This window comes from Salmo salar, chromosome 26, assembly GCF_965601325.2.
Source record: "Salmo salar chromosome 26, fSalSal1, whole genome shotgun sequence".
In the NCBI taxonomy this organism is placed as follows: domain Eukaryota; kingdom Metazoa; phylum Chordata; class Actinopteri; order Salmoniformes; family Salmonidae; genus Salmo; species Salmo salar.
The window spans coordinates 42,145,531-42,161,754 of NC_138316.1; the positions used below are offsets into that span (position 1 = coordinate 42,145,531).

A 16,224-nucleotide genomic window follows, 5' to 3' on the forward strand; every position below is an offset into this window, starting at 1 on the left:
ATTTCAGGGTTTATCGGACTGGTGCTGGGAGATTGGGACGATGGAGATAGACTTGTGTGTATTTTTTTGGGGGGGCTGACATTTTGTTTGTGAAGAGGCAGAATGGTCAGCCGTGTCTGATTCTGACGTTAGCTTTGACCTTCTTGAAGCTGTTCGGCTTTAGAACGCGCTAGAGGACAATGAACAAACATCTATCAAACTGGGAGAAAGCTGATGCCCTTCTTTTTCAATTACTCGACAAAAATCGCAGACAGATTGGCTGGTCGAGTCGGTCATACTCGGAAGACTGTTGTGGTTATCAAAATGGAGATAAAACTAGAAGAAGTGAACAGAAAAATAATGTCAGCCCTGCATGCTGTGCTTGTGCCTTTGTGTGTAAGCCTCTGTGGGGAGTGACATGATGAATGTGTCAGTAGATAGGTCTCCATACAATTGTTGACAAATTTGAATTGAAATATTCTAACATCTGCAGAAAAACAATATGCTCATTTTCCCACCAGAGATGTGTTTCCACCAAATTAACTTGTTGACTTGTTGCGTGATGACATAGTGCACATAAATATATAACTTATATGGTTAAATTCACAAGAAATACAAGTTAAATGGGTTTCCATCACATTTTACACTCTACTGTGTGTTCCGTTATATAGCGAGGGTGCCCACTCTGGTCTTGGTACATGCGCTCTAGCCAACAGCTCACACATACAGAGTGGGTATAGCCTGCATGATGAGATTATTATGGACAAAAGAGCAAGATTGACAAATAAAAATAAGCAGCAGCCAAGCGTCAATCATCATGTCACCAGAATAAGACTCTTGATATTTATTGGAAAGGAGCATCAAGCTCATCACCTTGCACTTTCACCACCCTGTGAAGTTCATCATAACTTATTTCATCTGTAGCCTAATAAACTGCATGCTTTCCTGAGTCGTAGTGGGAGTCCACACAACATATCACGTGACTCCAAGTTTACTTCGATATGATGGTTATGTAAATAACCTCCATTTCTAGCATAATTCATTTTACAGACACAAAAAGATCCCACCTTGTCTAAGGTATTTTGCTTTGTCAGCATTTGGAAGGTTTACCGGCAAATTAGCGGTTTCCATCAGACGACATGTACTTTACTGGCATTAAAAGGGTAAGATGGAAACCTGGTTAGTGTTTCACAAGGGAAAGGAGTTATTGCTATGCACATTTCTTAGTCTTCGGGCCCAACCATGTGTGTGTGTGTGTGTGCATATATTAATGAGCATTTGATATATTAATGCTGCTATCAAAAGTGATTTATAGTCATCATGTACTTTACTACATCATACAGCTAGTCCATGTTACATTTATTCATGACACCGTGGTTCTTTATTTGGGCATTCCTTATTAAATCTCCATACAACTACAATTCATCCCTTCATTTTATCTAATATTTTCATCCCTCCATCAGCCAATTAGTGAATGTTAAACATGTATCCTCAATGTATATGAAACGCTTACTTACTAACGAGCTAGTAAATTACATCCTAACTCTGAATAACTAAATCCAGCTAAATCATGCATCAATGTCAATTCGGACCTTAAGTTATGATTCAGCCTTAACCCACAACCACTTGGTTCTAATCTTGGAATGTCGTTATTTCAACAAGATTTACCCGTTGGGAAAAGTGTCAAATTCTCACTTATTTATTTGATTGGGAATGTTTTGTTCCAGGGTTGTTTACAAAACACAGACTAAGAAAGAAATAGTCCTCCTCCCAACCACTATCGAAAGGTGAGGAGGAAACCAATGATTCCCTAATTCCATTCAGGTTTCCTGCTTCAGTCCTGGCAATGGTACCAAAGAGGGTTGAAGGAGATGATCTATCCCACGCTTGCTTTCCTGCCCTGGTGGGCTTCCTGTAAACCCAAGCACACGGAGTGAGCAGCTAATGTTATTCATACAAAGGGCTGTAGTAAATCCAACCCTGGATGAGAATGTTGGTGTGTGGTCTCTCCCTCCCTCTCTCTCTCCCCACTCCCTCTCTCTCTCTCTCCCTCCCTCTCTCTGTCCCCACTCCCTCTCTCTCCCTCCCTCTCTCTCCCCACTCCCTCCCTCTCTCTCCCTCCCTCTCTCTCTGTCCCCACTCCCTCTCTCTCTTTCTCCCTCCCTCTCTTTCCCCACTCCCTCTCTCTCTCTCCCCACTCCCTCTCTCTCTCTCCCCACTCCCTCCCTCTCTGTCCCCACTCCCTCCCTCTCTGTCCCCACTCCCTCCCTCTCTGTCCCCACTCCCTCCCTCTCTCTCCCCACTCCCTCCCTCTCTGTCCCCACTCCCTCCCTCTCTCTCCCCACTCCCTCTCTCTCCCCACTCCCTCCCTCTCTCTCCCCACTCCCTCTCTGTCCCCACTCCCTCCCTCTCTCTCCCCACTCCCTCCCTCTCTGTCCCCACTCCCTCTCTGTCCCCACTCCCTCTCTCTCTCTCCCCACTCCCTCCCTCTCTGTCCCCACTCCCTCCCTCTTTGTCCCCACTCCCTCCCTCTCTCTCCCCACTCCCTCCCTCTCTGTCCCCACTCCCTCCCTCTCTCTCCCCACTCCCTCTCTCTCCCCACTCCCTCCCTCTCTCTCCCCACTCCCTCTCTCTCTCTCCCCACTCCCTCCCTCTCTGTCCCCACTCCCTCTCTCTCCCCACTCCCTCCCTCTCTCTACCCACTCCCTCCCTCTCTCTCCCCACTCCCTCCCTCTGTCCCCCCACTCCCTCTCTCTCCCCACTCCCTCCCTCTCTCTCCCCACTCCCTCCCTCTCTCTCTCTCCCCACTCCCTCCCTCTCTCTCTCTCCCCACTCCCTCTCTCTCCCTCCCACCCTCCCCACTCCCTCCCACTCCCTCCCTCTCTCCCCACTCCCTCCCTCTCTCCCCACTCCCTCCCTCTCTGTCCCCACTCCCTCCCTCTCTCTCCCCACTCCCCCTCTCTCCCCACTCCCTCTCTCCCCACTCCCTCTCTCTCCCCACTCCCTCCCTCTCTCTACCCACTCCCTCGCCCTCTCTCCCCACTCCCTCCCTCTGTCCCCCCACTCCCTCTCAGTCCCCACTCCCTCCCTCTCTCTCCCCACTCCCTCCCTCTCTCTCTCTCCCCACTCCCTCCCTCTCTCCCACCCTCCCTACTCCCTCCCACCCTCCCCACTCCCTCCCTCTCTCCCCACTCCCTCCCTCTCTCTCTCCCCACTCCCTCCCTCTCTCTCCCCACTCCCTCCCTCTCTCTCCCCACTCCCTCTCTCTATTGAAATGCCAAGGTTTCTCAACCTTGCAGGGCAGTTTAGTAAGCAGAGGTTTTGTGTAAACTACGTGGTTTCCACAACACAACACCCTACCAGAGGAATTCTAAGGAAAGTCTGCAGGAACACAGTCCTGTGCCACCATCCATCCTGTTCCAGCTGACTTCACTGCATACCTCCTCAATGAGCTCAAATGATGAGCTCAGTGCCCAGCAAGGGGCTTGTTAATCAGCTATCTTCCCCGCTGTCTCGCGCCAGTTGTTCTAACCACTTAAACCTTGACGGTTTCCAAGTGCCGGATATGCCTAACATCCAATTTGACAGGGGGAACGGGTGTAATTCCAGCTCAAATCGCCGTAATTCTAGAAGTGATAAATGGATACACATTCGGCGGCTCTATTTCCGCCTACCGAGGTGGCTGCGAGTTTATCTTTCTGGCCCTCGCAGTAGCTCGCTGCTAATTCGAGCAAATCACCCCATTTTCCTCTAACCAAACACATATAGGCCCCCTCAGATTCTGTCCAAAAAAATTACAGTTAAGGGGGACGCTATTCAATCAAGCGGCAAGCGAGGAATTCCTGAGGGGTGTATTAGGTAAATATGGTGAACCTATAGGCTGCTTGTTTATGTATGTACTGTTTAAAATGTGAGACCAGTGTATTATCACTCACAGCACCTTTTTCCCATTACAGTGTAGCCTACGGCAAGCAACTGTCAGCAGGCAAGCATTTTCTATCAAAAGGGTACTATTGGAATAATGATTTTTCATTAACGTACAGATTAACTCATTGGACTTTTTTCTATCATTAACGTTTCCAGAAGTCTGCCGGGGATGAACATATGCCGTTTACACAGATTCTGTGTATGTTCTTCTGTGGGTCTTCACCTTCATAATGAAATGTAAACGGAATCAAAACTGGAAAATTGCCTTCAGTAGCACGACTCGAACCAAAACAACATATACTTGTGTGTCTAAAGCTCTTTGCACCTTTTTTGTAAACACTTTTAGACAAACAAAGACTTGTGAATCCAATAGGCTTGAGTGTCCAATCTAAACCATAAAGCTTGCCACTTTGAACCTTATATGCATGTATTGGCTTGTAGCTCGTTTGCCAACACATCTGGGCTTTAAAGATGAAATGCTCTTGTTCCAATTTGTTGCCCTTTAAATTCTGTCACTCCAATCACATGGACAACTGCCAGAGCATTGCTGCACAGTGTGTACTGATGCAGGAAGCTGTGTGTATCGATGCGATTGGTGGCCACTTAGAGAGCATGTCTCATGTATGGTTTAAGCAGACAGCAGTCGGTTGAGAAGTCATGGGGGTGATGTTTTAATGGAGCAGACAGCAGTGTGTTGAGAGGTTATAGGGGTGATGTTTTAATGGAGCAGACAGCAGTCGGTTGAGAAGTTATGGGGGTGATGTTTTAATGGAGCAGACAGCAGTGTGTTGAGAGGTTATAGGGGTGATGTTTTAATGGCGCAGACAGCAGTCTGTTGAGAAGTCATGGGGGTGATGTTTTAATGGAGCAGACAGCAGTCTGTTGAGAAGTTATGGGGGTGATATAGAGAAGAGAAGAACATAACTGATCGACAGAGAATGAGGAGTGGATGAGTAATGAGGACGAGTAAAGAGGATAAGGAGTAAAAAGGATGAGTAAAGAGGATGAGGAGTGGAGGAGTAATGAGGAGTGGAGGAGTAAAGAGGATAAGAGGATGAAGAGTGGAGGAGTAATGAGGATGAGGAGTAGAGGAGTAAAAATGATGAGTAGAGGAGTAAAGAGGAGAGGGGTAATGAGGATGAAGAGTAAAGAGGATGAAGAGTAATGAAGATGAGGAGTAATGAGAATGAGGAGTAATGATGATGAGGAGTGGAGGAGTAAAGAGGATGAGGAGTAATGAGGATGAGGAGTAATGTGGATGAGGAGTAAAAAGGATGTGGAGTGGAGAAGGAAAGAGGAAGAGTGTAGGAGAAATAAGGATGAGGGGTAATGAGGATGAGGAGTAATGAGAATGAGGAGTAATTAGGATGGGGAGTAATGAGGATGAGGAGCAATAATGATGAGGAGTGGAGGAGTAAAGAGGATGAGGAGTAATGAGGAGTGGAGTAATGTGGATGAGGAGTAAAGAGGACGAGGAGTGTAGGAGTAATAACGATGAGGATTAATGAGGATGAGGAGTGGATGAGTAAAGAGGACGAGGAGTGGAGGAGTAATGAGGATGAGGAGTGGAGGAGTAATGAGGATGAGGAGTAATGAGGATGAGGAGTAAAGAGGATTAAAGAGGATGAGGAGTAATGAGGATGAGGGGAGGAGTAATGAGGATGAGGCGTAAAGAGGATGAGGAGTAATGAGGATGAGTGGAGGAGTAATGAGGATGAGGCGTAAAGAGCATGAAGAGTAATGAGGATGAGGCGTAAAGGGATGAGGCGTAAAGAGGATGAGGAGAAATGATGAGTGGAGGAGTAATGAGGATGAGGAGTGGAAGAGTAATGAAGATGAGGAGTAATAAGGAGTGGGGGAGTAAAGAGCAAAATAGAGGGTGATGTGAGAATAAAGACAGAGAGCAGTAAGGAAGCGATTGAGGGAGAAGAAGGTGGAAGGGCTAAGAGGAGTGATGCAGTGTTACATTAACTAGTGGGGGAATGAAGAGCAAGGTTAGTGAAGAGGAGACAAGAGGAGAAGTGAGAAGGGAAGAGTTGTGACGAGGGTTGTGGGACAGAGGACAAGAGGAGAATTGAGAAGGGAAGAGCTGTGATGAGGGTTGTGGGACAGAGGACAAGAGGAGAATTGAGAAGGGAAGAGTTGTGATGAGGGTTGTGGGACAGAGGACAAGAGGAGAATTGAGAAGGGAAGAGTTGTGATGAGGGTTGTGGGACAGAGGACAAGAGGAGAATTGAAAAGGGAAGAGCTGTGACGAGGGTTGTGGGACAGAGGACAAGAGGAGAATTGAGAAGGGAAGAGTTGTGATGAGGGTTGTGGGACAGAGGACAAGAGGAGAATTGAAAAGGGAAGAGCTGTGACGAGGGTTGTGGGACAGAGAGGACAAGAGGAGTAGTGAGAAGGGAAGAGTTGTGATGAGGGTTGTGGGACAGAGGACAAGAGGAGAATTGAAAAGGGAAGAGCTGTGATGAGGGTTGTGGGACAGAGAGGACAAGAGGAGTAGTGAGAAGGGAAGAGCTGTGATGAGGGTTGTGGGATAAAGAGGACAAGAGGAGAATTGAAAAGGGAAGAGCTGTGATGAGGGTTGTGGGACAGAGAGGACAAGAGGAGAAGTTAGAAGGGAAGAGCTGTGACGAGGCTTGTGGGATAAAGAGGACAAGAGGAGAAGTTAGAAGGGAAGAGCTGTGACGAGGGTTGTGGGATAAAGAGGACAAGAGGAGAAGTGAGAAGGGAAGAGCTGTGACGAGGGTTGTGGGATAAAGAGGACAAGAGGAGAAGTTAGAAGGGAAGAGCTGTGACGAGGCTTGTGGGATAAAGAGGACAAGAGGAGAAGTTAGAAGGGAAGAGCTGTGACGAGGGTTGTGGGATAAAGAGGACAAGAGGAGAAGTTAGAAGGGAAGAGCTGTGACGAGGGTTGTGGGACAGAGAGGACAAGAGGAGAATTGAGAAGGGAAGAGTTGTGACGAGGGTTGTGGGACAGAGGACAAGAGGAGAAGGGAGAAGGGAAGAGCTGTGACGAGGGTTGTGGGACAGAGGACAAGAGGAGAATTGAGAAGGGAAGAGTTGTGACGAGGGTTGTGGGACAGAGGACAAGAGGAGAAGGGAGAAGGGAAGAGCTGTGACGAGGGTTGTGGGACAGATAGGACACACCATGGATGGATATGCAGATAGCAGGCGTATGCTGAAGAAACAGACAAGTATTGGTTCAGATTCAGGGGTCTTACGTCCACGTCGTCACAGAGCAGGGATCCAGAGCCGTACTGTAGGCGGCACTGGTGGGCAGCACTGTACAGGACCCCGGGGGGAACAGAGTTCAGATCCAGCACGTCCCGCACGGGGGGGTCATCCAGGCACCAGCCCCAGCCTCGACTGAGGAACAACCACAACAACAGGGTGGTCAGACAAATGCATTATAGTGAAACATGCACACATCGAGATCCTGAAAAGGTGGGGTATAAAATGGATAGTTTGGGATTTTGGCAATGAGCCCGTTATCTACTTCCCCAGATCAGATGAACTCATGGATACCATTTTTATGACTCTGTGTCCAGTATGAAGGAAGTTAGAGGCAGTTTCGTGATCCAATGCGAACTAGCTTAGTGAAAAGACTGGAAGCCTGACTAAGCTAGTGCTAACACTAGTTAGCATTGGCTCGTGAAAGTACCTCTTAACTTCCTTCATACTAGACATACATAAAAATGGTATCCAAGACTTCATTGGACTCTGGTAAAATAGATAACAGGCTTCATTATCAGTCCTCTTGTTTTGGGGCGCCCAAGTGGCGCAGCGGTCTAAGGTACTGCATCTCAGTGCTAGGGGTGTCACTACAGACCCTGGTTCAATTCCAGGCTGTATCACAACTGGCCGTGATGGGCAGTCCCATATGGCGGCGCACAATTGGCCCAGCGTCGTCCGGGTTAGGGTTTGGCCGGGGTAGGCCATCATTGTAAATAAGAATATTTTCTTAACAAACTTGCCTAGTTACATAAAGGATAAATAAAATTGCCAAGTCCCAAACTATCCTTTTAAGGCTGGAACAAAATGGAGGGGGGCTTAAATATGATTGAGCCTAATTTTAATGGGCCATATATTTCATAGTTGACAGGGCTGTATGTGACTGAGTAGACAGTGACGGCGTTGACAAGGTCTCCATGTAAAAAAGCTGACAGGGTGCTAACAGAGTTTAGAGAGCTGTCTGCATGACACAGAATCAAGCAGTCAAACCAGTTGTTAGAAGTCAACTCCAGCTCAGTCAAAATGCCAAGCTGTAACCACATGAATACAGCAGGCATTCTATCACATGAACAAAAAGATCAATGAGTCAATCCCCCTTTTATGGGGATCCAATCTATCTCCATAAGGGACATTTACAAATTCTAGTATTGGAACAGTTTTAATTCTAAGTGATGGATTTTATATTAGTATGCATCATTTCTGCCCGGGCACACTTTGAAGATGCTGGAACGGTCCACATCTGCCAACAAAACGAGTAATGATTAGAAAAGTCAGACAACCAGGGACTGATTTAGACTTGGGACACCAGGTGGGTGCAATTCATTATCAGGTACAGTAGAACAGAGAACCAGCAGGCTCCGGACCTCATAAGGTAAGAGTTGAATACCTCTGGTGTTGGATATAGGCAACTCTAAAAGCCTGCAAAGGTTGTGAAATATGAACACCAGAATCAAATGCTTTTGAAAATATAGATTGCTATTATTTTCTATGGGTAACATGATGAAGATACTCTCAATGTAAGACCCTACACCTGCTCCCTGACAACGCAGATTAGGAAAGAGATCAAAAAAGCATGGGCTTGCGTTAAACACTCCAAACAGCCTAACTTTTTAAAATATCACCTTTTTTTATATGACAGCAGTTCCACACATTGCCATGATGCAAGTTGTGTGGGAAAAATATTAGTATTTTATTCTGTTATATTTCATTATACTCTTAGCCTACTATAACATATATGTGTATTGACTGTGATCAGGGTAGCCTAAGTGTGTCTTGTCTGTTTAATGAACAAAACTATTGATTTTGTGTGCATGCCACAAACCAGCAGCCTAACATAATGAAACTCAAAATATGCCATAACATTTTTTTTACAAATACATTTTATTCCTCTTTTAATGTTTCTTAAACAAATGAACAATGGATTTATTTTTGATGGTGTATATTTTCAATGGATTTATTAAAATAGACGCCCAACCATATCTGTTTGTAATGGGTGAAAGGGGAGTCAAAATAGCATAAATCATGTGTAAAAGCAGTACTAGTCGGCAAAATAGCATAAATCATGTGTGAAAGCAGTACTAGTCGGCAAAATAGCATAAATCATGTGTGAAAGCAGTACTAGTCGGTTAAATAGCATAAATCATGTGTGAAAGCAGTACTAGTCGGCAAAATAGCATAAATCATGTGTGAAAGCAGTACTAGTCGGCAAAATAGCATAAATCATGTGTGAAAGCAGTACTAGTTGGCTTGTTGCTGTGTGTTCTATGCAAGGTAAATATTCCTTTACAGGCGCATTCAATTTACGAGTGCCATAGGGAGAGAATTCCCAGAATCAAATATAGGCTACAAATAGGCTTAATGTATTTTAGTAGGCTACTCATTCACTTAGTGCGGGCTGTGTAACATTCACTTAGTGCGGGCTGTGTAACATTCACTTAGTGCGGGCTGTGTAACATTCACTTAGTGCGGGCTGTGTAACATTCACTTAGTGCGGGCTGTGTAACATTCACTTAGTGCGGACAGTGTAACATCACTTAGTGCGGGCTGTGTAACATTCACTTTGTGCGGGCTGTGTAACATTCACTTAGTGCGGGATGTGTAACATTCACTTAGTGCGGGCTGTGTAACATATACTTACTGCGGGCTGTGTAACAATCACTTAGTGCGGGCTGTGTAACAATCACTTAGTGCGGGCTGTGTAACATTCACTTAGTGCGGGCTGTGTAACATTCACTTAGTGCGGGCTGTGTAACATTCACTTAGTGCAGGCTGTGTAACATTCACTTAGTGCAGGCTGTGTAACATTCACTTAGTGCAGGCTGTGTAACATTCACTTAGTGCAGGCTGTGTAACATTCACTTAGTGCAGGCTGTGTAACATTCACTTAGTGCAGGCTGTGTAACATTCACTTAGTGCGAGGCTGTGTAACATTCACTTAGTGCGGGCTGTGTAACATTCACTTAGTGCGGGCTGTGTAACATTCACTTAGTGCGGGCTGTGTAACATTCACTTAGTGCGGGCTGTGTAACATTCACTTAGTGCAGGCTGTGTAACATTCACTTAGTGCGGGCTGTGTAACATTCACTTAGTGCAGGCTGTGTAACATTCACTTAGTGCAGGCTGTGTAACATTCACTTACTGCGGGCTGTGTAACATTCACTTAGTGCGGGCTGTGTAACATTCACTTAGTGCAGGCTGTGTAACATTCACTTAGTGCGGGCTGTGTAACATTCACTTAGTGCAGGCTGTGTAACATTCACTTAGTGCAGGCTGTGTAACATTCACTTACTGCGGGCTGTGTAACATTCACTGTCGTATTGTCGTATTCTCGTGGGAAGAGGGAACATAAGCTCTGCATTTGGACAAATTAGAATGTTTTCACACCACACAAATAACGGACTGTTCCCGGCTCTACACTCTCAATGCGTGGTTGGTAGCCTTATGTCTGCCACGCTGCTCACATAATGGAATTCACAACACAATGCTACACAACAAGCTCCTGTTTTTTTTAAGTGTATTGTCTTGATTTTAATTTTTAAGTGTATTATCTTGATTTAAATGTTTAAGTGTATTATCTTGATTTAATTTTTTAAGTGTATTATCTTGATTTAATTTTTTTAAGTGTATGATATTGATTAACATTTTTAAAAGTGTATTATCTTGATTTAAAATGTTTCAGACCAATGTAATTGTTCTGAACCACGAGCCAACCAATGCGTCTAAATAATGTTTTCATTCCACCCGCCAGCTGATTTTCTTGCGGCACACCTGAGACTACTCCTGGACGAGTTCGTTTTGCATGGCTGCCCCGGGTGAGTGGAGAGCCAATGGAATGGTCTAAAAATATACAAACTCTGCCTACCCGGGCACCGGACCATGCAAAACGAACTCGCCCAATGATTAGCCCAATAGGGTAAATGCAGATACTGTAGGCAACCCCATGCTTCAGCCTATTTATTTATAGCCACTATGCTGCATCAGATGGGCTACAGGAGATAATGCTTACTGCTAATAGCATACCTAATAATGTGGACGGTGCTATATAGGCTATATGCATGGACCAATATGGTCAAATCATTTTAACAAATAATTTGACCAATACATTATTTGTCTCTCATTTCTGGAGGTGGAAATTATATTTTATATGGAGTGTGCATTATTTTATTTATTTTCATTCATTTTAGAGTAGAATGTCCTTTTAAAAAGTCACCATAACGGAGCTTCTCAGTCCAACTTAAAAATGACCCAAAATAGGAGGTGGGTGTGGCAACCTTTCCCCCCAATGCTACAAATGTTTCCAGAGGAAACACTGGGCAGGAGGAAGATTCATTAAAATGTGGGCAGATAGCTTTAGGTACAGTAGCTAACTTCCACAAATCCAACATGCAGCAAAGGGAGAGAGTAGATAAGGACAATAAGGTCCCAACTCCACAGCAACGGTATGGCACAGCTGAGCTGTTACAGAAGAACGCACACTGCTGTTCTCATAAGCAGAAGTCCAGCTGCTTGTCCAATTGACCAAAATATGGTCAATATAACAAGATGCGTGACCCTTGACCAGGCCAAATAAAATAAACTAAGGCAACAGGACTTTCCTGTTTACTTAAAGTATATAAAAAACACATGATCATAAGTGACTGTGGCTGGCGTCTGTTCACATGCTATCGAATTCCTGCCATCAAGCAACAAAATAACAGATTAGGATGAAGAGATCCTGAGGCGGCCAGAACACAACTCCATCGAGAGGGGGTAAAGGTATTCAATAAAACTATTGAAGAAGTGTTCAATCAAGACCAGTTCTTCTGCTTTCAGTCACACTGATTAGTCTGAAAGCTTTCTGAATAGAGAAAAGGATCATTTCTACCCTTGGCAGGCTACCATGTTATTTTATTGAATTATGTTTTCTCTGCATCACAGCCCAGGCCACTGATTGTGACCCAGTAATTGGTGAGGTGTGATCACAGCAGCAAGTGGAACTGCTATCAAGACTTAAATCCTCCCAGCAGGCCTCTTTCTCTCAAGCATGGTCCCAGATCTGTTTGTGCTGTATCGTAGACTTTTATGGTCAATGTCACGCTAAACAATGACTACAGGAGTTGGCAAGACAGTACAAAGAGATCTAAGACCAGGCTAGTTTATCTCCTAACAATGTAAAAAGCTGTGGAACTCAGTGAGCAAAACTCAACTCTGATGTCCAATTTCATCCCTGAGACACTATTCAGGCATATTGGAGCCTACTGGAGCACTAAGGGTAGTTAAAGTTCACATGTTTTATTGCCTGCAGTATAGTGGGTTATTACATTTTAGCCGGACAGATTCAGCAAAGAATGTTTAAACCATTACTTTTACAACTGGTGTCTTTCCAATTAATTTATAAAACTATGGCTAAAGGCCTTTACAATATCCTGCTTCAGTAAACTCTGTCTGGTCCACTTCTGTAGTATTTCCCCTGAAATAACCTATTCATATATGTTTGTGATTTCAGCTCTAACAAAGATTTTTTGCATTTCTGAAGTAACATTTATACAATGACGCATCTGAAGGTACTTCACAGTGTAGACACCACATCAATCCAAACCAATGCAATAACATGCTATTTTTTTACAAGTCAGTTAAGAACAAATTCTTATTTACAATGACGGCCTAGGAACAGTGGGTTAACTGCCTTGTTCAGGGGAAGAATGACAGATTTTTACCTTGTCAGCTTGGGGATTCGATCTAGCACCCTTTCGGTTACTAGTCCAACATTCTAACCACTAGGCTACCTGCCACCCCTGCTAATCTGCTATAATAGATTATGACATCAGTCATGATAAATACACTTATACAACTGATTTTGTTGTGACTAGTGATGAATAAGGCTTAACTGAGACTAAGCAATCCAATGGAATTTCATCTACCTAGCAACAGCCAGATTCACATGCAAAATATGAAAATGACTGATTTCACTATCAGGCAATCAAGAATGGCAACTAGATAGGGTGAATTCCTTCAATAGGCTCCATGACACTAATTTCAACATATTCCATAGATTTGACTGAGTTCAAATGTACTTCATTCAATGAACCCCATGCACCCAGTCAAGAAACAAAATGGCCACTTTGGAGCTGTGAGATTGAAAGCTGAGATGATCTGGTAAAATAACATAAAAAAAGGTAAAGCTGTTGAGATGGATTACGCCTACAAAGCTCAGGGCCTGTATTCCCAAGTGTCTCAAAATAGGATTGCTGATCTAGGATCAGGTCCACCCGGTCTTAGTCAGCATTATCTAAAAGGACAAACTGATCGTAGATCAGAACTCCTACTCTGAATCACTTTATGAATACAGGGCCTAGATCATCTGGAGGAGCTATAAGGTGGCGTTGGCCAGCTGCACCTCACAGCTGCAGGAAAAATCACAACATGCCTAGTAATGTAGTTGGGGAGAATTCCACAGAATGCTTTCAGAGCTGAACAAGTGACCCTATATTAGGCTTTGGACCACAGTAGCGACTACTGATGACTGACTTGCCATTTTAGCTTATTTAAAAAAATATAATGTATCCTGCCACATATGCCAAACACTATCATGATAGAGGAACACATGAAAATAAGTCGGAAACTTTGTGTTTATCTACTGATTCTTAATCAACTGCATACTTTTGTATGTGTGCCTTGTTTAAAAAGATCAAGTAATCTAAACTACAGACCATTTAACAGCTAGCTAATGAAATGTATGATAGAAGGCGCTAGCATTTCTGTGTAATGTATATGCTGTGCATCCGATAATGAACAATAGTATATGGATTTATGGACTAAAAATCCCCTAATACTTATTATTTTCCCTGATTCTAAAATGCAAACCTTGATTGAACTGGTTTATCCAAGGGCAAAGCTATTCTTTGTAACTTTAGATGCAGTATTCCAAAAAGGAGGGGAATATTTGACTCAACATCTGTTATCAGCTGCTTAACCTACAGTACATGACTTCCTCTTCAATGAGACTTCAATAGCCAGAAGTGTAATGATGCATACATATAATGATGACGCATTTGGGATGACACAATATTGACCACTATGCAACAGCAATTAAATTGTTCTCCATGAGTGACTATGGCTGCAGAGGTCCACTGAATAGAGGTTTAGAGGGAGAACTGACATCTGATGCCTTTGTGAAAGAAAAACACTTGTGCTGTCCAGGAGAAGTTTACGCAGGTTGAAGTGGTGATTTATAAACTCTATTCTTTTCAGAAAATTCCACACAAAGAATGCTAATATTTTCAATAGTCAAGTCACTAGCTAAAATAAATCAAAATCGATAAGCGTCAACAATACGAATGTCTGAACTTATGTAACACCAGTGAAAACGTCATTCACCTTTCAAACAGTAAAAAAATTGACACGCTGCATGGTGCGTGTTAATTTACAGCTTAAGTCTTAGAAGTCTTGCCCACTCACAATCAAGCAGAAGGCAATAATTGTCCTCGCTGCAATTTCCAGATTCCTTTTCATTGCAATTACACACTTGAAAAGCTTTTGGGCTTTTTTGTAACCCCCGCCTCTCCTTCCAACCTCCAACCCCCCTTCAAACAATCTAGTCTAGACATTGTTGGAGAGCCACTCTCTCTGTCCTCAGCCCATCTGTAGGATAAGCATCTGAACCCCATGGCTCAGCCTGCCCTTCCACATTCCACATTTAACTAACACCTACAGCTCAAAGTCAGACAACTGAATAGGACTGAGTACTGAGCCCTGAGGAACCTCCCTGCCATTAGCCCACAATGGTGCCCTTGTGGTGGGAGCAGGAAGAGATGAGAGGGAGAGGGAGGGAAAGATGACAAATGGAGGAAGAGGAGGAGGGGATGGGATGTAAAAAGTGTGAGAGGGAGGCAATTGGATGGTTCCAGCTGAAAGAGAAATATATGAAGAAATAGGAGAGAAATATATGAAGAAATGGGAAAGAGTGAAACAGATGAAGAAATAGGAGGAGAGAAATAAACAAATTAAGAAATAGGAGGAGAGAAACAATATGAAGAAATAGGAGGAAAGAACGAGATATATAAATATATATATATATATATATATACATATATATATACATATATATATATATATATATATATATATATATATATCTCTCGTTCTCTCCTCCTATTTCTTCATATTGTTTCTCTCCTCCTATATATATATATATATAAATAAAAGAAAGAGTGAGATGGAGAGAAAATTAGTGCCAGATGGAAGGAGGGGCTATTACCCCCTCCCATTCAGCAGCAGGACAGAGGGGGATTACAATGAACCGCCTGATTGCCTGCATGCCGGCTCATTCTCCTAACCCTGCTCGTACTCTGACAATATGAGCTACTGTTATGAAACAGTCCTACAGTGGCTTGCGAAATACAGTATTCACCCCCTTGGCATTTTTCCAATTTTGTTGCCATACAACCTGGAATTAAAATAGATTTTTGGGGGGTTTGTATCATTTCATTTACACAACATGCCTACCACTTTGAAGATACAAGATATTTTTTATTGTGAAACAAACAAGAAATATGACAAAAAAACAGAAAACTTGAGCGTGCATAACTATTCACCCCCCCAAAGTCAATGCTTTGTAGAGCCACCGTTTGCAGCAATTACAACTGCAAGTCTCTTGGGGTATGTCTCTATAAGCTTGGCACATCTAGCCACTGGGATTTCTGCCCATTCTTCAAGGCAAAACTGCTCCAGCTCCTTCAAGTTGGATGGGTTCCGCTGGTGTACAGCAATCTTTAAGTCATACCACAGATTCTCAATTGGATTGAGGTCTGGGCTTTGACTAGGCCATTCCAAGATATTTAAATGTTTCCCCTTAAAACACACTCAAGTATTGCTTTAGCAGTATGCTTAGGGTCATTGTCCTGCTGGAAGGTTAACCTCTATCCCAGTCTCAAATCTTTGGAAGACTGAAACAGGTTTCCCTCAAGAATTTCCCTGTATTTAGCGCCATCCATCATTCCTTCAATTCTGACCAGTTTCCCAGTCCCTGCCAATGAAAAGCATTCCCACAGCATGATGCTGCCACCACCATGCTTCACTGTGGAGATGGTGTTCTCGGGGTGATGA

The 16,224-nt window shown here is 43.8% G+C and overlaps 1 protein-coding gene across 1 annotated transcript in view; it reads right to left on the reverse strand.

The window, feature by feature from the left end:
- LOC106592618 (A disintegrin and metalloproteinase with thrombospondin motifs 7) overlaps positions 1–16,224 on the reverse strand; it is a 168,529-nt gene that overhangs the window by 102,411 nt on the left and 49,894 nt on the right. The window contains exon 9 of the mRNA XM_082969738.1: positions 7,131–7,275. Coding sequence (XP_082825864.1) covers positions 7,131–7,275 — 145 coding nt within the window. The remainder of the gene's footprint in view (positions 1–7,130; positions 7,276–16,224) is intronic.